Source organism: Helicoverpa zea, chromosome 9 (assembly GCF_022581195.2).
Source record: "Helicoverpa zea isolate HzStark_Cry1AcR chromosome 9, ilHelZeax1.1, whole genome shotgun sequence".
Taxonomy (NCBI): domain Eukaryota; kingdom Metazoa; phylum Arthropoda; class Insecta; order Lepidoptera; family Noctuidae; genus Helicoverpa; species Helicoverpa zea.
Window position 1 is genome coordinate 12,757,716 of NC_061460.1, and position 18,263 is coordinate 12,775,978.

Sequence of the window (18,263 nt, forward strand, 5' to 3'; positions counted from 1 at the left end):
AAGTTTGTTAGACTGATCTAAGTTACAACTTAAACTTATTTATTTTATTCATTAACTAGTAGTTTCTTAACGAAGGTGTTTTGTGAATAAAGTTGAAAAGGAGTAATGTTACATAAGTTATCGATACTAAAGCTGACGAGTTTATTTGATCGACCGTGCCTGAAACTTATGGCTTGGCTATCTTAGGAACTACTGGTCAGATAAAAAAAGTGTAGATATCTTATGTATTGAGAAGAGCTATTAACAAAATTTTATCTGAGTGCACGAAGCAGTTGTCCACAAACGTCATCTTCCGCGTCCAGTAGTTGTTATGCAATTTTTTTTTTATATAGATTTTTCTGATGTCTTGACATTATTGTCTGTTTAAAATAAATAAATACATTATATCAAAGAGCAAAATACAATAAAAATATTTGAAAAAGTTTTAAAAGCAAGCAAATATATGCTATTTATATCTTTACAGGGTCAACATTTTCCAGCAATGAGAATTAACGCTTCATACGCTGCGTCAACCGTGTTGAAGATACAGAGTGCTCTCCAAGCGTTGACAACTCTCCAGCTGACCACATACCACTTTCCAGAACAGGCCACTGTCTTTGGTAATATTTTTTTTTTCAAGTACGTACATTATCTTTGAAAGACGTTAATAAGAAACAGACTAAAAGTACATAGATTATTATTTTAAAGACCTTTTTTTAGAATAACCTTGTTAACTTTCACGGATAACTGTGGTTGAATCCCGAGAGGTATTATGCACTTAGTTGAAATTTTTTAGAATGAATTCCGGAATTACATACAAGCTGTTGATTTGCATCCGTGCCATATTCAAGGACGTAATTATGCTACTGATTCTCGACCCAAATCAACAAAAAAATTGGTACGTAATTTAAAAAAAAAAACTTTTTTCGGAATTCCTTCAATGTCATCTAGCCGTATTTTAAACTTGGCGCGTGTGTTACTGGCCTTAAAATCGTGCTGTGCCCTCAAACAAACGCAAATACAAAGCATACGCAACGATCCTTTATAATTTTCATTCATAAAATTCGGTTACTTCTGAAATACTACGACATTAAAATGACAAAAAAAAGCAGTGCATATTAGCTATTTCCCGTCTACTGTAATTCCAATCGATTATTTACGTATTTTATGTCCTCCTCCTGAAGTATGGCACAAATGCAAATCAACACCTTGTATTTTATAAGTGTTACCATGTACATAATTTTGTTTGTATGTTCTGGACTTGAAAATGTTACAAATCGCATATTTGATTTTGAATTATATTAACAGGAATGTATATATAAATTGCAAGACCAAACCTGATTCAATATATTACCCTTTCACAGATGGAGCTAAATACGACTACATAATAGTTGGGGCCGGTACAGCAGGATGTGTCATCGCCAACCGACTAGTGGAAGACAATAAGACTAATGTGCTGCTCATAGAAGCTGGAGGAGACCCTCAACTAGATGCTGGTGTAAGTTACACTCTAGATATGGTTAGATATTATTGTAGTTAGATATGAAATGATTATGGTTCAAGCTATAAATTGGTAGATTGATTGTCTTATAGAAGTATTGAAAGGTCCTATGATGGGTTTTTCTAAATATCTGTGATTTCTTCAGTTACCAGGTTTGCTGCTGTATAGCAAACAACCTGATGCAACTTGGGGCTATAAAACAGAAGATGATGGAATCTCAAAAAAATGCTACAATCCAATGAGAGACGATATGGCCATAGGCAAACTCCTCGGTGGTACTAGTTCTGTGAGCTACATTCAGTATACTACAGGAAATAAATATGATTACGATAAGTGGGCACAAATCGTCAACGATACCACCTGGAACTGGAACAACGTTGTCCCATACTTAAAGAAATCTCAAAAACTTAATGATCCGATCATCAGTAACTCTCCTCAAGGTCAATACTTTGCAAAAGATGGGAAAATTGAACTATCTGTTTATAGGCTTGATACAAGATTGAAATATTTGAAAGCATTTAGTCAGGCTGGGAATGACATCGTAGCTGCTATAACTGGAAACACTTCTTTGGGTTACACTGAGCCGATATACACTATTGGCAGCGGAGCTCGACAAAGCACTGCTTATGCTTATTTAGTTCCCATCAGAAACCATCCAAAGCTACATGTATTGAAAAACACAATGGTTAAAAGAATAATATTCGATGCTTTCAATAATGCTGTTGGCGTTGAAGCTTATACCTATGATAAAAGGTGTGTCATTGTAAAGGCTAAGAAGGAAGTTATACTTTCAGCTGGTGTTGTTAATTCTCCTAAAATTCTTATGCTATCGGGAATCGGGCCAAAAGACCATTTGTATAGTCACAAAATCGAAACTATTTCCAATCTGCCAGTTGGGAAGAATTTTCAAGACCGTTTGGCAGTCACCATGCTTTTCAACATGAGTAAGTTGATTATTCCTTACAGACCTTGGAACCCTTACGAGTATCCAGCAGCTGTGATAACTGGGTATGTATCTTTGAACAAGTCTAGCTACCCAGATTATCATACGGTCAGTTATGTGAGCTTTCCTTCATATCTTATCACCTATTGTACTTTCACTTATGGCTTCAGTGACGATATTTGCAACAATATGATAGGAGCTGATGTAAACACTGAAATGATGTTTTCGACAATCGGCAAAGAGACTTACAAATCTAGAGGAGAGATTCTTTTAAAAAGCAACAATTTTACCGATGACCCCCTAATCTACACCAATTATTATGCCAATGAAGAAGATATAGAGGATTTTGCTAGAATTATAGAACATTTTATTAAAATTGTGGATACAAAAGAGTTTAAAGAAATTGGTGGAACATTTCAAGATCCTAAGCTGGCTGGGTGTAAGAATTATTCGTTCCGTAGTAGGGAGTACTGGAAATGCTATTTGAGATGTATGTCGACTAGTCTGCATCACTATAGTAGTACTTGTGCTATGGGATCCGTGGTGGACTCCAGGTTGAGGGTCTATGGAGTGAAGAGGCTGAGGGTAGCTGATGCCAGTGTTATGCCTTTCCCGCCCGCTGGAGGTACTATGGGACCCGCTATCATGATCGGTGAGAAGGTTTCTGATATGATCAAGGAAGATGATAAAGATTTTAAGCCAATTAGATGTCAGTGATGGAAAACAGTTACACCTAATATAGTTAATTTCAAATATCTTAGATATTGGACTGTTTGCCACTAATTATGAAAATAAATATAACGGTACACATTTTTATTTTATTTCATGAAAATCCAGAAAGAAGAAAGTTTATTTCCCATTTCAATAAAACATTATGGCCCAATAAAAGTAGATTTTATGTCTGAATTTTGGTAAAGGCTGCCATTTTGTGGATAATGGAAAAATATAATCTCCTTCAAGTCTTTTTGAAATCTAGGTGATCTTCCAAAATACATTTTAGTACGCTTTGATTAATTATAAAGACGTTATGAAAATGCTGTCCATCCATCAATTTTACTTAGAATTATGATGATAGTCGTCAAATAGATTAGACTCATCAAAACCAAAAAAAAAAGTTTTAAAATGTGTTGATAAATGAATTTGAACATTTCATAATCTATAATTTTATTAACTTTAAAAAATTAAATAATTTACGTAGCCAGCGAAAACTTTTACATAGCTTTGTTCGTAAGTGAGAAAATTGCTAGTTTTTTTGCTTGAGCTTCAATGGGATTGGAAAATTGCTCCATCGAGGTATTTTGAGTTGCGTAAGCTTTTTCCAAGTTTTAAGTGCCAGCTTAAAAAGTCCCCAGTAATTAAAGTGTTCCGCACGAGAAGGCTTTTTTAATGTCCCTTGCATGATGGTGATAGGGTAATGAGTACTTCGTAAAAAGTTAAATTATTTTCATTGAAATTACATGTTAATATCGTAATTTTGATGAGTGGCTAGGTCTTTGGGTGCAGTTCGATTGTTTTTATAACTGGAATTTTATATTTTTTGTGTAAGAATACTAAATGCTTATGTACCTACAGATTTTATAGATCACTGTTTAATAATTTTTAGAAAATAATTTTCCTATGTAAAGAAACATTCTGAAATATCAAGACGAATTAGAAATATGAGATCCTTGAAAATCCTCCATACACTTGTAAAGTAGTTATTTTCACAACTCCACAGAACCCAATAATATTTTTCTGAATTTCTCCCAATATTTTCTAAAATCACCGGCTATGTGATTACAATCTGGACACATTGTCCATATTCCATTGATTCGAGAGTGCTGATGAAAGCGGAAATGTATTGTGGACGGTACATTGTACATTTTCTTTTACCCGGCTCCGGTTTATCCGCCTATTGTATCCCCTAGCTGGGAAAAGTAATCGATATGGTTTTTCTTGTATCGGAATCTTAGGACTTAGACGTGGGCAGATTTCAAGTCGTTTATATTGATGAGTTCGTCTTTTATATTGCTTTTATTATTTACTTGGAAGGCTAAAAATATTTTTAATAAAAATTTTTGTTCATGCGTGGATTGCAGGCGTTGCACTCAAAAATCTGCTGAATGATGACTGCTGCCTCATGATGACTTATGATAAGCCGATATCCAATGAAACTGTAGTAGTAATGATTACAATCTAGCCTCACGCAACACAAAAATTTGACATGCAGCATCGTCTAAAAAGAAAGTAAGTAATTTGAGCTCGAGTTTGCTAAAACTCCACAACTATACCCAATCTCCCGTTTCTCTTACCAGGAACAACCAGAACATCTTAGTGTAAACTTTACAGGTACAATTTTGCAAAGTTACCGCGTTGTTAGACAAAACACTGGGTTTGGCTGTTTTCATTAGAACACAAATTGTCTGGGATGCAGGCGCTCGTGTATGGGTGTCTAGGCTCTGTAGTTACTGTCAGCTGTGAGGCGCAGTTGGGATAAAGATTGGGGCACACTAAGTTTTCGTGTCATACCGTCCAGATTGAAAATGAGTGTATCCAGGTAGTTGATAAGGGTTTTATATTTATGTTTCTTCTAATTTGTCATGTCTCAATATCATTTAAAGTATTAATCTTAAAAACTCTTTTAAGTATATTAAGTATTCTAGGGATAAATAAATAAAATAAATGTAATAAATAAAATAAATAATTTTGTCAAAAATTAGGTTTCCAGTTTCTAGGTTAAAATAAATAGTATGAAAAATTGTCATTTAATTTATCAATTACATACAAGACCGTGTTTTATCTAAAATGATGTGTTTTGTATAACATTTTAACATGACGACTATGTCACTTGACACCACTCACGTCATATATCATTGTAGACTCCTCCTTAACCGCAGTTTTCAGCAGACAATACAAACACAGTTTAGGTGTAGTATATCTCCAATTAATTACGTATTTAACCAGCGCTAGCAAACAATTTATTAAGCATTGTTCCACTTACAGTTGTTTTGTTAATTAATCCAAATAACTAACGATTCTCAATGGTTTTAAGGTATTCTTGTAATTATACCGGATTTGCGGATAAAATAGATTTACGTTTCGCTGGATTAGTTTTGTTTAGATATTTGCTAACTTTTAGTCGGCTGATAGTTTGTTTGGGCTCATAAATTAGTATGCAGACGAATAGTAGTACGCATATTACTAAGATCAAGTTTTGTGGAATTAAGATGGTTGGCAAATTGTCGGCAGACTTAAATCTGCAGTGAGCAGGTATTCTAATGGTTTTTGTTATACCATTGTGAAAGGGATGCAAGGCTAAAATTTTATCTATGTAGGTAGAGGAATAGAGGAACTCAAGCAGATATCAAAAGATAGTATAAACGAATTTTGGCTACAAGTAAATACACCGAGACCTACCCAAGACCTTCCTACACATTTGCATACCAAATTATATGTATATATACACCAATATGTTTTCTCGAAGTTTCTTTAAGAAGGGTTTACATAAAACAGCGTTTTCTATTACGTTCGAAGCTAATGTGTACTGCATCTTTTATTCATAGAATGGAAGTTCTTAAGTGCCTTCCTAACGTAAGTAACTGGAGTCGGCAGTAACTGTGTTTTAAAGTTTTAGTTTACACTACTGATGTACAAGTTACTCTGTATTTTTTTGGTGATACTTTTCATGTTTTTTTAGAGTACCGTCTGTATAATGGAACCGGATGTTACAAAGACTTTGCTGTGCAAAATACTTAGCTAAAGGGCGCATTCAATCAATCACTTTATTTCATCAGTTTTGATAATCATAACACAAGCTAGTAAGCAGCTTAGGTACCATGAGGATACTCGACCATGTGTGACAGTTGTCTATATATTTATTCATTTAAATTTTCTGAAAATTTAATGAAATCTTATCACACAGATCAAAAAATTTAAAAACTTTCTAAAAGTGTTTGCAGCCAGGTTCGAAAACAAAATGACACGAAAACGAAAAGATATAGAAAGAATATAAGTAGGTACAGCTTATTTCGCAAGAAAATCTCTACTTTTCTAAAAACAAAAAGTTGAAAGCATCCTGATTGATGAACATTTCAAGAAAATAAACCCTTGGTCGGATGCCAAACTGGCTGCATTTCGTACCTATTCAACTGTTTCCTATTTCATCCATCTTCAGTGCATTTAGAAGGCATTCATTGCAATCTAGAGCAACATCACGATGCGGTTTTCAATTTGCAAACGAGTTACAGTACATTGGGAGGGTAGTTTGAGGAATTCCTAAATAGCATGATATATGAAGATATGTGGCGTTTGACGTGGCTTTTCGTTGCGGAATTGAATGGAAGGAATTTGTTGTGTGACTTATATTTCACGTGTTTATATGAATTACAAGATAATTAGTTGGCTTTCGCTCGGGGTTGCTTCTAATATTGTAAAGCTAAAGAGTTTGTATGTAATATATTCTCAAGAAAAAGTAATTGTCCGATTTGAAAAAATCTTTCAGTTTTAGGTAGCCCATTTACCGAGGAATTACATATTTCGGCGAGTGAACTATTTCTTAGGGGATGCGAGTGAAACCGGTTGCAGAGCTAGTAAATTATATAGGTACCTAAAACTTTCTCATGAATCTGTCTATTTCTAAGTAAAGACCGCAAGAACAGTTTTTCAGTGTTTCTTGAGTTCATCATCAATAGACAGAGAGACACACTTTGTTGCATAAATGAACGAAGAAACGTAAACTTGTCTAAAATAAATGTTCAAATAACAACCGTAAAACACGCCAGAACTTAGCACTTGGTTATTATTCAATTATAGACCGATAAGAGAAATTAGCTCATTATCTAAATGGAGTTGGTTCATTTAGCACAATTTGTAGGCGGAAAGTTAGTTCGCTTATTAGTTCAATGGTTATTACTACATTTGTATGTACATGTTTTAATTAGGCGAAATTGCGTGTAATCGCTTTGCTAGAGTTTGGGTAAATTCGTGAAATATGCTTGAATGGTCTTGTTCGGATATTATATAATCGTGGAGTACTAGTTTTGCATATTCAAGCACAAATGTACAGTTTTGTGAACGAATGTTTATAGGAATGGGTTCGAATTTGCTTATTTGCGGAAAATAGGATTGACTTCATAATTGGCTTTTTCTCTATTTTAATTTTTTTCTTTAATTTTCAACCTATTATTCCCTTTTTTAGCTGTCTCATTCTTCTACATTCTTTAAGACAAGTGTTCTCAAAATAAATACAATAATCACTACCAAATAGGTATACTGATGTATTTGTTTGCCTTAAAAACTATATAAAGGGTCATTAAAAAGTTTGAATAAACAAAATACAATTGACCAGTTCAAAAGCGCCAAACGTCTAGGAAAAGAGGAGAAGCGGAAAAATGACGGTCAAACTGCCTAGAGAGCTGTAATTCATAAACCGAAGAGGATGTAAACCTTTTTGCAGTTCGCTACGGTCATATCTATGATATTCTTTCCAAAAAGGTTTTATTTTGTCTGAAAAACGACTGTAGATTTTTTTCTCTATAGTTCGATGAGAATAGGCCAGCTAAAAATGTCTAGATTTCTCTAGTCTGATATTTAAACACTTTCTAATAATATATTTTCTACCATTTTATGAGTTATTTTTCTCCTTTTAAGGTAGGTACTGTTGTGTTATTTCAGAAGTACAAAAACAACAGAGGGTTCTTTGGACCGATAATTCAATCTAAAAATTGTCACAAGATGACGTGTGAAGTGAAAAAAATATTTATGCTCTCTCTTCCGCGAAAATTCACTTCATAAAAGGTACGCGTACTGAAAACGTTATTATTTCTGTCCTTATAAAATACTGTAAATAACAAAACGTTATATCAGCCTTTGAGCAGGTAACCAACTGGAACCGACATGTGCACAAATATATAAGCGAAAACGTATGCCAAATTACACGCGGTAAGGCAATTCAACAAACAGTGTCAGCTTTTTTTATGGGAAATCATCAAATGACCCCTTCTCCTGGGGATGCAGCGCGAGGGAATGTCAGACTCCTACTGTCTAAAACCTGCCATGTTCCTTCTTAAGCCCTTTATATACCAGGGCCGCAGAAATTCTATCAGTACTGCAGCCCCGTTATAAACTTGACGCATAAATCATACAAGCATGAGATACTTACATCATACTGATGACAGATGGCAAAGTATGGCAACGGCGTCTCCAGTTGACTCAATGCTCTAACACCATACCAGTAGTAGACAGTTTCATAACTCGTTATGTCGACTTGAAACGCAAAACCATTTGATTTATGGAAACAAATTTTTATTACTCTGACATGATACTGAACGAAGAACGTAATATTACTTCTTACTGCGTTTTTTGTTATACAATTATTGTACTTATGATATATGACGGAAATATTGTGATTCTTTTGCAGCAACTTTGTCTGTTGGGGTACATATAAATTATTTCATTTAATGTAAGCCTTTTTTGTATCAGTTTATGGTACAACAGGCAAAAAAAGAATGAGCCTAATAAGTCTAGGCTTTATCCCTGATAATCCGTTTACTTTCACTACGAGCTAATCATTGTAGATGTAGGTTCCCTTAGACCGTATACATATATATAACTTAGCAACTTAGTACCTTAGGATAAAAATGATGCTGAAATAAATGGATAAATATCATAAACAATAATTTTATTAATTAGTTCCTACGATTAATTAATAAAAAAACCTCTCATGGTAAATCGTATTTCTCCGTACGATAAATTTCCCATAATTTTTCATTACACTACCCAACAATATACTCGTAGTGGAAAATTAAACTGCACTCAATAGAAATTTTATGAAAATTCTCCGAGCTTTACAACAACATGGAGGATAAAAGGTTGTATTTACAGTTAAACTAGTTTTAAGTGCATGCAACGTGTAGTTTACGAACATCAAAAATAGTTCAACTTATCGATAAAGCAGAGAGTTCTATAATCTACACTAATTCATAAAAGCAAAAATTTTTAAGAACGTTTTCTTCAATAAACAGTTAACTTCTATTTGAGGAATTATTATTGTGGTTTGACATAATATTTTCTACAGAAAAGATTTTATTCAGACACCTAAATGTTATCTCGCGATTGAGAAATCGTCCCTAAGTATCTCATTTCAAGTCTGCGCAAGAGCCTGTTACAATATTTTTGCTAATATGTGGAGAATGTAGTGAGCTGCAATATTGTTTAATTATTATTAACTATTCTTGTAACATTTATATTGTAGCTGTTTATTGTCCCATGATGAATAAAATATAACTAATAAACAGGGTTGGGTCAGTCCTCGATTGATCAGATCATAAATGTGTATGTGGAAACGATAGACAGTTTCAGAAACTGACTCAAGACAGAATTTGAATGTCTGGTTTCCAATGTTTCAAACACGAATCTGAGTAGCTCAAGACAAGAGAAGATTAATGCACACAAGACATCTGCTAATACCACGGAGGAAGGAAAGATGTGCGGAGATGCCATAACGCAGGTAGGTCTCGTGCCTTCTTCTTGGTCAAATACGTATGGTGAAAGTGACCAAACTGATTAGTACCTATTAAGTGAAATAACGAGGCTTTGGGGTAACGAGGGGTGCCTTGGGATATCTGTCAAGATTGGTCTGACTGGTGGTTGATTGGGTTTTCAAAAATGGGTGGGAGGGCCCAGCTAGTAACGTTCCTCTTTCCCCGAACACCCCCATTTTAGCGCGCCACTTACTTAGGAGATTTTCCATTATGACATCTCCGCTCATCATTTCATTCTCCATAACCACTACCTTCTGTTACAGAGACATTCCAGACTCAGTGGTATATGAAGCCACCTTTATATCGAGCGAACAGAATCTAGTTGGCAATCGAGTCGGCATCGATTGTACTCGAAGGAATTCGATTGGTACAGTTAACGGCATGCGGGCTCAGGTGAATCGAATAATTAAGTGATACCGTTACAATCGGAATAGTTTTCCGTCGCTTGGATAGGATTTAAATTCAGGGGTATTGTCTTTTATTTAGATAAATACAAACATGTCTATGGAGTGAATTGGATTTCTGTCTGGAGTTATTTTGTATCGGTTTTACGCTAAATAATAGAAGTGACGTAGTAGTATATGAATGGAGTGGTAAACTTAGATATGCAATATAGTTTTGTTTGAGTACAAGCTGTTCTTCGTGGTTGCACCTGCGAGGGTTGCAGTTGTACGGTAGACTACACATCAGTTATAACTGTCATGTACCTTAACTCAATAGTAATAAGTACGATTTTCCTATAAAACTGTTACCAATGACCTGAAGTTGACTGTACCAAGGGACCTTCTGTTAGTATCCGGATCAAAAGCCTATTACGTTATTTATCCTGTTGTATGAACTAAATGACTGCCACGAGTAAAGGTAATGTAGGCAACAAGTAAAGCAAAATTTTCTTTCTTTTCTCGAAGTACCAAAACCACATCCTCCAACAAATATTTTCGTACATATTCTCGTAAAAAAACTGTTGATAAAAAAGTTTGAGTGAAACAATTTCAGAAACCGTACGTGACCTCAATACATAGAAAAGTAAATAAAAAAACTATTTTATTTATTATTTCGTTCAACACTGGGTCCGAAGTGGACTTAGTCAGAAGTCAGAAGAACATCTGATTCTGACGTATACAGGCACAATCTTACATAAGCCCTTTTGTCTTTGTGGAAAGCCCTTTGTCTTTGCTAAGGAAAAAAGGTTTTTATATTTTGTTGTGCGGGTCTGTTAACATAATTTTCATATTGGTTAGAATTGAAAATAAGTGAGCAATTTTATTTTTGAAGGTTGGAGACTCCGTTTGATACTACCATCATTCTTCGAGCCTTTTTCCCAATCATGTTGGGGTCGGCTTCCAGACTAACCGGATTTAGCTGAGTACCAGTGCTTTACAAGGACCGACTGTCCTATCTGACCCCCTCAACCTAGTTACCCGGGCAACCCAATACCCCTTGGTTAGACTGATGTCAGACTTACTGGCTTCTGACCCCTTTGATACAACCATGCCATATTTTAATTCACTGTTCTGGAAATATCAGACATTATCGCATTCGAGAACAAACGCACAAATAAAAAATAGTTCTCCGGCTAAAAACTATTTACATGCTACATAGTTTTCCTAACATTTTATAAAAACTATGCATCAAACTTTACAGTGATCAGGTCTCGTCGACTAAAAAGTTTGATTGAATTCACGAGTGGCTTCATAAACTTTCGGTTTAACTATTTTTTACACAGTTTACGCATATTTTTAATCATCCTCCGAGCCTTTTTTCCCAACTATGTTGGGATCGGCTTCCAGTCTAACCGGATGTAGCTTAGTACCAGGGCTTTAAAAGGAGCGACTGCCCTATCTGACCCCCTCAACCCAGTTACCCGGGCAACCCAATACCTACCCCTTGGTTAGACTTCTACTAATATACCTCTATCAAGAGGAAAAGTTTTTATATTTGTATGATTGTACCCTAAAGTCTCCAAAACTACTGGTCCGATTTGAAAGATTTCTTCACTGTTGAAAAGCTTCACTCTTCCCCAGTAACATCCAAACTAATATTATAAATGCGAAAGTAACTCTGTCTGTCTGTCTGTCTGTCTGTCTGTCTGTCTTTTCGTCTTTTCTTCACGCCTAAACTACTGAACCGATTTGTGTGAAATTTGGTACAGACATAGTTTGAAACTTGAGAAAGGACATAGGATAGTTTTTATTACAAAAAAAATAAAAATAAAATTATTCCGGACATATAGCGCCATCTATTGGTCAAATCAAAAATCTGCTGGTAGTCACTATTCCACGCGAACGAAGTTGCGGGCAAAAGCTAGTAGGCTATATATTACACCGGTACGGGCAGCAATTACCACGGGACGCAGGCACAACCGCGGGCAAACATCTAGTTGTAAACAAAGGTCATCAGTAGAAACAAGACAACCTCTTTGACAGAAATGGCATACAAAAAACCACACTTGCACCATTATTACTCGGTTCAAGCAAGTATGACGTCATATAACATCGTTAAGGCGACTTTGCACATTATGTACCTAAGAATTATCAGCTAAACTTGAATAAAACGGCTCGTTAACGTCTCAGGGAGTGATTAAGTATGCCTTAACCGTCTTCCTGGTTGTGCCATAGAATTTAATATGTGTGAACAAGAATAGCAGGTACTTTGTCATTGCATTTTTTTTTTCACACTATTTTTGGGTTATATGTGCCAGCTTTTATTGAAATTAAATTCTGATCTGAAATTAAATTCTGCTCTGTTTGTTGGCCGAGTCCCATCATGAGTTTAGAAAGAAAGTTGAAATCTTCACAGTATTTTTTGATGTAACAATTTTGATCAAATATGACATTAACTTTGACTTTGATAAAATATGAACTGGAGATAAGGAAAATCCTAGAGACGGCTATAACTTGTTTACCTGCTTTCTTGGCTTTCTATCTTAGCAGATGCAGCTGAGTTCCAGTGTTTTACAAGGAGCGACTGCCTATCTGACCTCCTCAACCCAGTTACCAAGGCAACCTCATACCCCTTGGTAAGACTGATTTTTGTACCAAACGAGGTTATATTTTTTCGAGTCTCATTTGCACACGCTACTTTTATACAAAGATATGTGGGAAGGTAAGACACTGGTACGTTGCTATGTGTTCACATCCTGATATGTAAATTCGGTAACGCTGGCTGTACCGAACAATAAAGGTAGATAACGCTACCAAAATGTGATGCTGTTTGGAACAACAAAACGAAAACTTTTGGAAAGGAAGGTGTAAAGATTTTTTTGTCTATACGACCCGCATACTTTGGGTTTCGTTGTTGTTTTGTATATTTCTTTGAGAATTTCTTAGTATGTAGTACTTTTAACTTCAATTATAGGTAAACTATATTATATTTGACTACCTAATTAGTGTAGTTGTCACCGTGACTGCCCATCAGGTACCCGGTATGATTTCCAGCATGGTCAATATTTCTGTGAAAGGCATGTTCGTTTGCTGTGCTCTGGCTGTTATATACTGTATTTTGATAATATATGTAATTATAGGTAGTTAATCAGTTGAGTGAGCATCCAAAATTATAGCTTACTTCAGATATCATTACACCTAAATTACTTAAAAATACCATCCTAAAATGCTTCTCACCACGACAGCACTACGGACGGACAATTCTGTCAAAATAGTACAAACTTCACTTGATTATGAGCACTCGTTAGCGAAACTGCATAATTAAATTCGTGCCCGTTGTGAGAAGAGTCGTTTGCTGCGGTTTTTCACTGCATTTTAGAAGAATCGTTTTACCTATTCATTTTTGGTAGTGTTCTGTTTCAAGAGTGAATATGAAGGTCTGTTAGAAAATTGTAACTGTATCAAATGATTTATGTTGGCAATGTTTTGGGAAGTTTGCTCTTGTTTACTAAAAGACACTACTTACGCTACAACGACGGCTAAGTGGTTATTTGAGGTTAAACTATTACTTATTACTTTTACTTTGTATCTCTTTTATGTGAAAAGATTTATCCAAGTATTCCAAAAACTTCTTAAATTCTAAAAAAAACTATGCATGGATTGTGTGTAAGTCGAAATGGCTAGAAATAATGTTTTTGGGTTTTTAATCAACTAGATTAGTTTCAAATAAAAAAAACTGCATAGAGTAAACTAAACACACCAAAGAACACACAATGCAGACAATTTAACGTAGCAAGCGTTTAATAAAAGACAGCGTCTCAATCCAACTCATCTGAAGGTGTTATCTAAATCTCTTTGTATCCGACAGACTCCCGACGGTTAATCCGTACATTTTTGTCTCATTCTGCTGCATCACAAACTTAGCTGGATTGATTGGGGTTATTTGTTTTGCTTTATTTGTCTTGCTCGTGTTATGGTTGTTATATAATGTAAGATGGTGTTGTAATGACAAAAGTAAAGGTATAAAAAATGACGTTATATAAAACTGCGTAGTTATATCGGGTATGTCGTTCACAATCACATTATGAAATGCGTTAATATACTGGTTAATATATGTCGATTAACACAAAGAAAAAAGAAAAATACGTAAAAATAAAAAAAATGAATGTAATGAATGTTAGAATAAGAATGTGCGAAAATTGGAACACCATATAAGAAGTCAGTCATTACAAACAACTGAAATTCTCCCTTGAAAACTGACAGCTGTCAACTGATCAAAACATTCGATACTCCTAACTTTATCTCTGCTCTACACATGTTGTTGTAAATTGTAAAAACGAAAAATGACTCCTGTGGTTAAACCACTGAATGGATTAGGTAATTTTTTTTTACAATTCGCCATAGAATATCATAAAGTATATGCAATAGGATTTAATGTGATTATGAACGACACACCTTGTATAGTTTCTGCTGCTTTTTAATAACCGACGCGACGCAAAGACTAAGTTATTGTCTGTACCTATCCATCTGTGGAATTGAAGTTCTAGTTCTTTGAATGTTCTTATGTCAGAAAAACACTTTTCAGGATTTGAATAATCCAATAATTAAGGGAGCTACTTGTATCCAGACGCGTGAAGTAGTCCCACAGACTGCGAGTGAAACCACAGGCAGGCAGGCAGGTAATTTTATTATTGGTAAGGATTTACGTAGTACCGAACTAACAAATTTAATTCACGTGATGCATCCAAAACTGATTTCTTGTTTGAACAAAATTAACAAAGTAAATGAAAACATTGATTTTATCAGAATTTCGTGTCTTGAAATAACATGTTTTTTTCTGTAAACACTGTACCTTAACGCCCCAGGTGTATTTACGTATACATTCAACTCATACATGATAAATAACGTTTTTCTGTAGCAAAAGAATAATGGACAAAAAAATGTTTCTTTGCTTCCGGCTAAACGGCCATTTTGCAAATAATGACTAAGTAAATGTTTGTTATTATTTTATATTGCTTAGGATTCTTTTATTAATCAAAATACTGATGGGGATTGTTTTGACCGGAGGTTGATTTTTTGGAAGCGGCATTATTGCGCTTATGCTTAGCTTTTTTTTTCATTTCCCAACTATGCTGGAGATGGTTTACAGGCTAACCGGTAATGCGGTTAAAAAAGAAGGTCCTATGTGATTTACGTACTTATTTACAACTAAATATTGTGTGCCCTTCCTCAAAACTTCTATCGTTTAACCTAAAATACACACATATAGATATATTCTATGCTACGTAATAGGACGCAAACCCTATTTTTTGCCTATTTCGAGAGCTTACCACTGTCACGTCTATTTCACCCTTGCTCCGAGACTCCGAACTATGTAAAGCCTAGCACAGAACTAAGGCACGCAATAAATTGTTGAGACAAATACCCAGCTTCTACAGTAAATACTGTTCTTGTGCCCTAGGACTTAACAGCCATAACTTTTGCGGATTAACGCCTATTATTAAGTTTTGCTTCCGAGACTTGCAATTGTCGTCACAAGCGCGCAACCGATGCTTTTATAGCGACAGCAAGTATAACGCGGTGTCCTGCGTGAGCGACGAACGCGACGCGACGCGACGCTGCGAACGCGACGAACGCGATCAACTCAAAGGAATTCCCTACATGCGGCCTATGTGACAGTCTGCGGCGAGACGCGACGTAACGCGTACTTGTTTTGAGGGCGACCAGACGCGACACCGCGAACTATTCAGAAGCGTTGATTGTTGTGGGACAAAAAAAACATAAATATTAAAGAAATCGTTTATTAGTACAAACAAGTTGGAAGATTGTTGCTGTCTGTACTTTAAATATGAACTTTCAAGCAAAATTGTAACACAACTTCTCCATGATTTGAGAAGTAATGACCAAAATCACGTAGGACATCTGTCGCGTATAGCATCGCGTCGCATTACGTCGCGTCGTGTTGCGTCGCGTCGCGTCGCGTTCGTCGCTCACGCAGGACACCGCGAAGAATGTGTGAGATGTGACAGACGTGTCGGCCTGCATATTGCCATACAATGTTAAAAAAGTGTAGAAATACGCAGACAGCCCTCGATCTGTTTGTAAATTACTTAACTTAAATAAAGTAACAATTGTTGATTGACCTAACATAAAAAACATTCACCACGCGCACTAGTTACTGGCGACAGCCGCTCGTCTCGAAAAGGTACCTTAAGCTAGTATTTATTATGACAGTCTAACCAGTGGCAGCAGAAACTTTAAGACAGTAATAAATTGATAGGCGTAGTGTTGAAACAATAAATTAGTTGTATATTTCAACTCAGAAATATAATACTGGTTCCTGCGGTACCTATTTAGAATAGTGCGTTCCAATTTGACGTTTCTTAAGCGCTCAAAGATTTACTGTTACTGTTACAGCCTTTTTATCGTCACACTGCTGGGCTCAGGCCTCCTCTCACACGGAGAAGGATTGAGCATTAATCACCACGCTTGCTCATTGCGGGTTGGCGATTTCAGACTTAATAGTCCAGGTTTCCTCAAGATGTTTTCCTTCACCTTTATATCAGCCATTGGTGTCTAAGATATACTTAGAAAGTACATACAAGCTTAGAGAAGTTGCATTGGTACTTGCCTGACCTGGAATCGAACCCACGTCCTCATACTCGAGAGGTTGGTTCTTTACCCACTAGGCCACCACGACTTTTCTGGCTGACTGTCTGTCTGACTGGCTCAAAGATTTGCTTGAAATAAAATATGAAACGTCAAAGTTGAAAAATTTAAATATACAATTTTTCATTGATTCGGCTTCCAGTCTAACCAAGTGCAGCTGAGTACCAGTGTTTTACAAGGAACGATAACCTAGCTGATCTTCTCAACCCAGTTACCCGGGCAACCCAATAAATATCCCGAGGTAAAACTCAATTAAAATTATAATACCTTATTACTTGAAACGCTCATCATATTCAGTCTAGAGAACAAATCCTTTGTCCAAAGTTATTCAAAATATCTCTTCAATAAAGCCAGGCTTATAGCAATAAACATAAATGGATGAGTTTCAAACTCGTCCGTAACAAATTGGGTGAAACTTTTGCGAACACCCCACATGATTGGCTGCCCAGCGTTTTGGGCAACACTTTAATATATGAGTTTGAACAGGGATGGATTTAACGTCCCTATTTTTAAAATTAATGTAAATACAAGGTGTTGATTTGCATTTGTGCCATACTTCAGGAGGAGGTCATAAAATACGTAAATAATCGATTGGAATTACAGTAGACGGGAAATAGCTAATATGTACTGCTTTTTTTGTTATTGTAATGTCGTATTATTTCAGAAGTAATCCAATTTTGTGAATGAAAATTATGAATAATCGTTGCGTATGCTTTGTGTTTGCGTTTGTGTGAGAGCGCAGCACGATTTTAAGGCCAGTAACACACGCGTCAAGTTCAAATACGGCTAGATGACATTGACGGAATTCCGAAAAAAGAAATAAAAAAAAAATTACGTACCAATTTTCTTATTGATTTGGGTCGAGAATCATTAGCATAATTACGTCCTTGACTATGGCACGGATGCAAATCAACAGCTTGTATTATGTAAATATTATAATATGTTGCAAAAAAAAAAACCCTAATAAATTAAATTATGTGTGCTAGTAAAGGGTCATCATCATCATCAGATTAGCCACTTACCATCCACTGACATCCTGGTCTTGGGTAGCCTGCAGTGAAGGAAGAATCCATAAAAGATAATATAAAAACTATAACAAGCTACCTTAATTCATACATATACATATATAACCAGCTTCTTTAATTTAAATTAAATTAAATTTATTTCTTTGCTGTTTTATTTGGACGTAGTTATGCAGAAACGTTCCAACCCACAAGTCACCCGAAATCGAGTTATTGTGATTGAACAGCCTAAAATTTAGCATATGG

General features: G+C 35.5%; 1 protein-coding gene across 1 annotated transcript; it reads left to right on the forward strand.

The window, feature by feature from the left end:
- The first annotated feature begins 273 nt into the window (after positions 1-273).
- LOC124633272 (ecdysone oxidase-like) lies at positions 274-3,231 on the forward strand. Its single transcript, XM_047168449.1, has 3 exons — positions 274-599; positions 1,344-1,477; positions 1,626-3,231. Exons 1-3 carry the CDS (start codon positions 443-445, stop codon positions 3,138-3,140), a joined length of 1,806 nt encoding a protein of 601 aa, XP_047024405.1. The 5' UTR covers positions 274-442; the 3' UTR covers positions 3,141-3,231.
- The last annotated feature ends 15,032 nt before the right edge of the window (positions 3,232-18,263 follow it).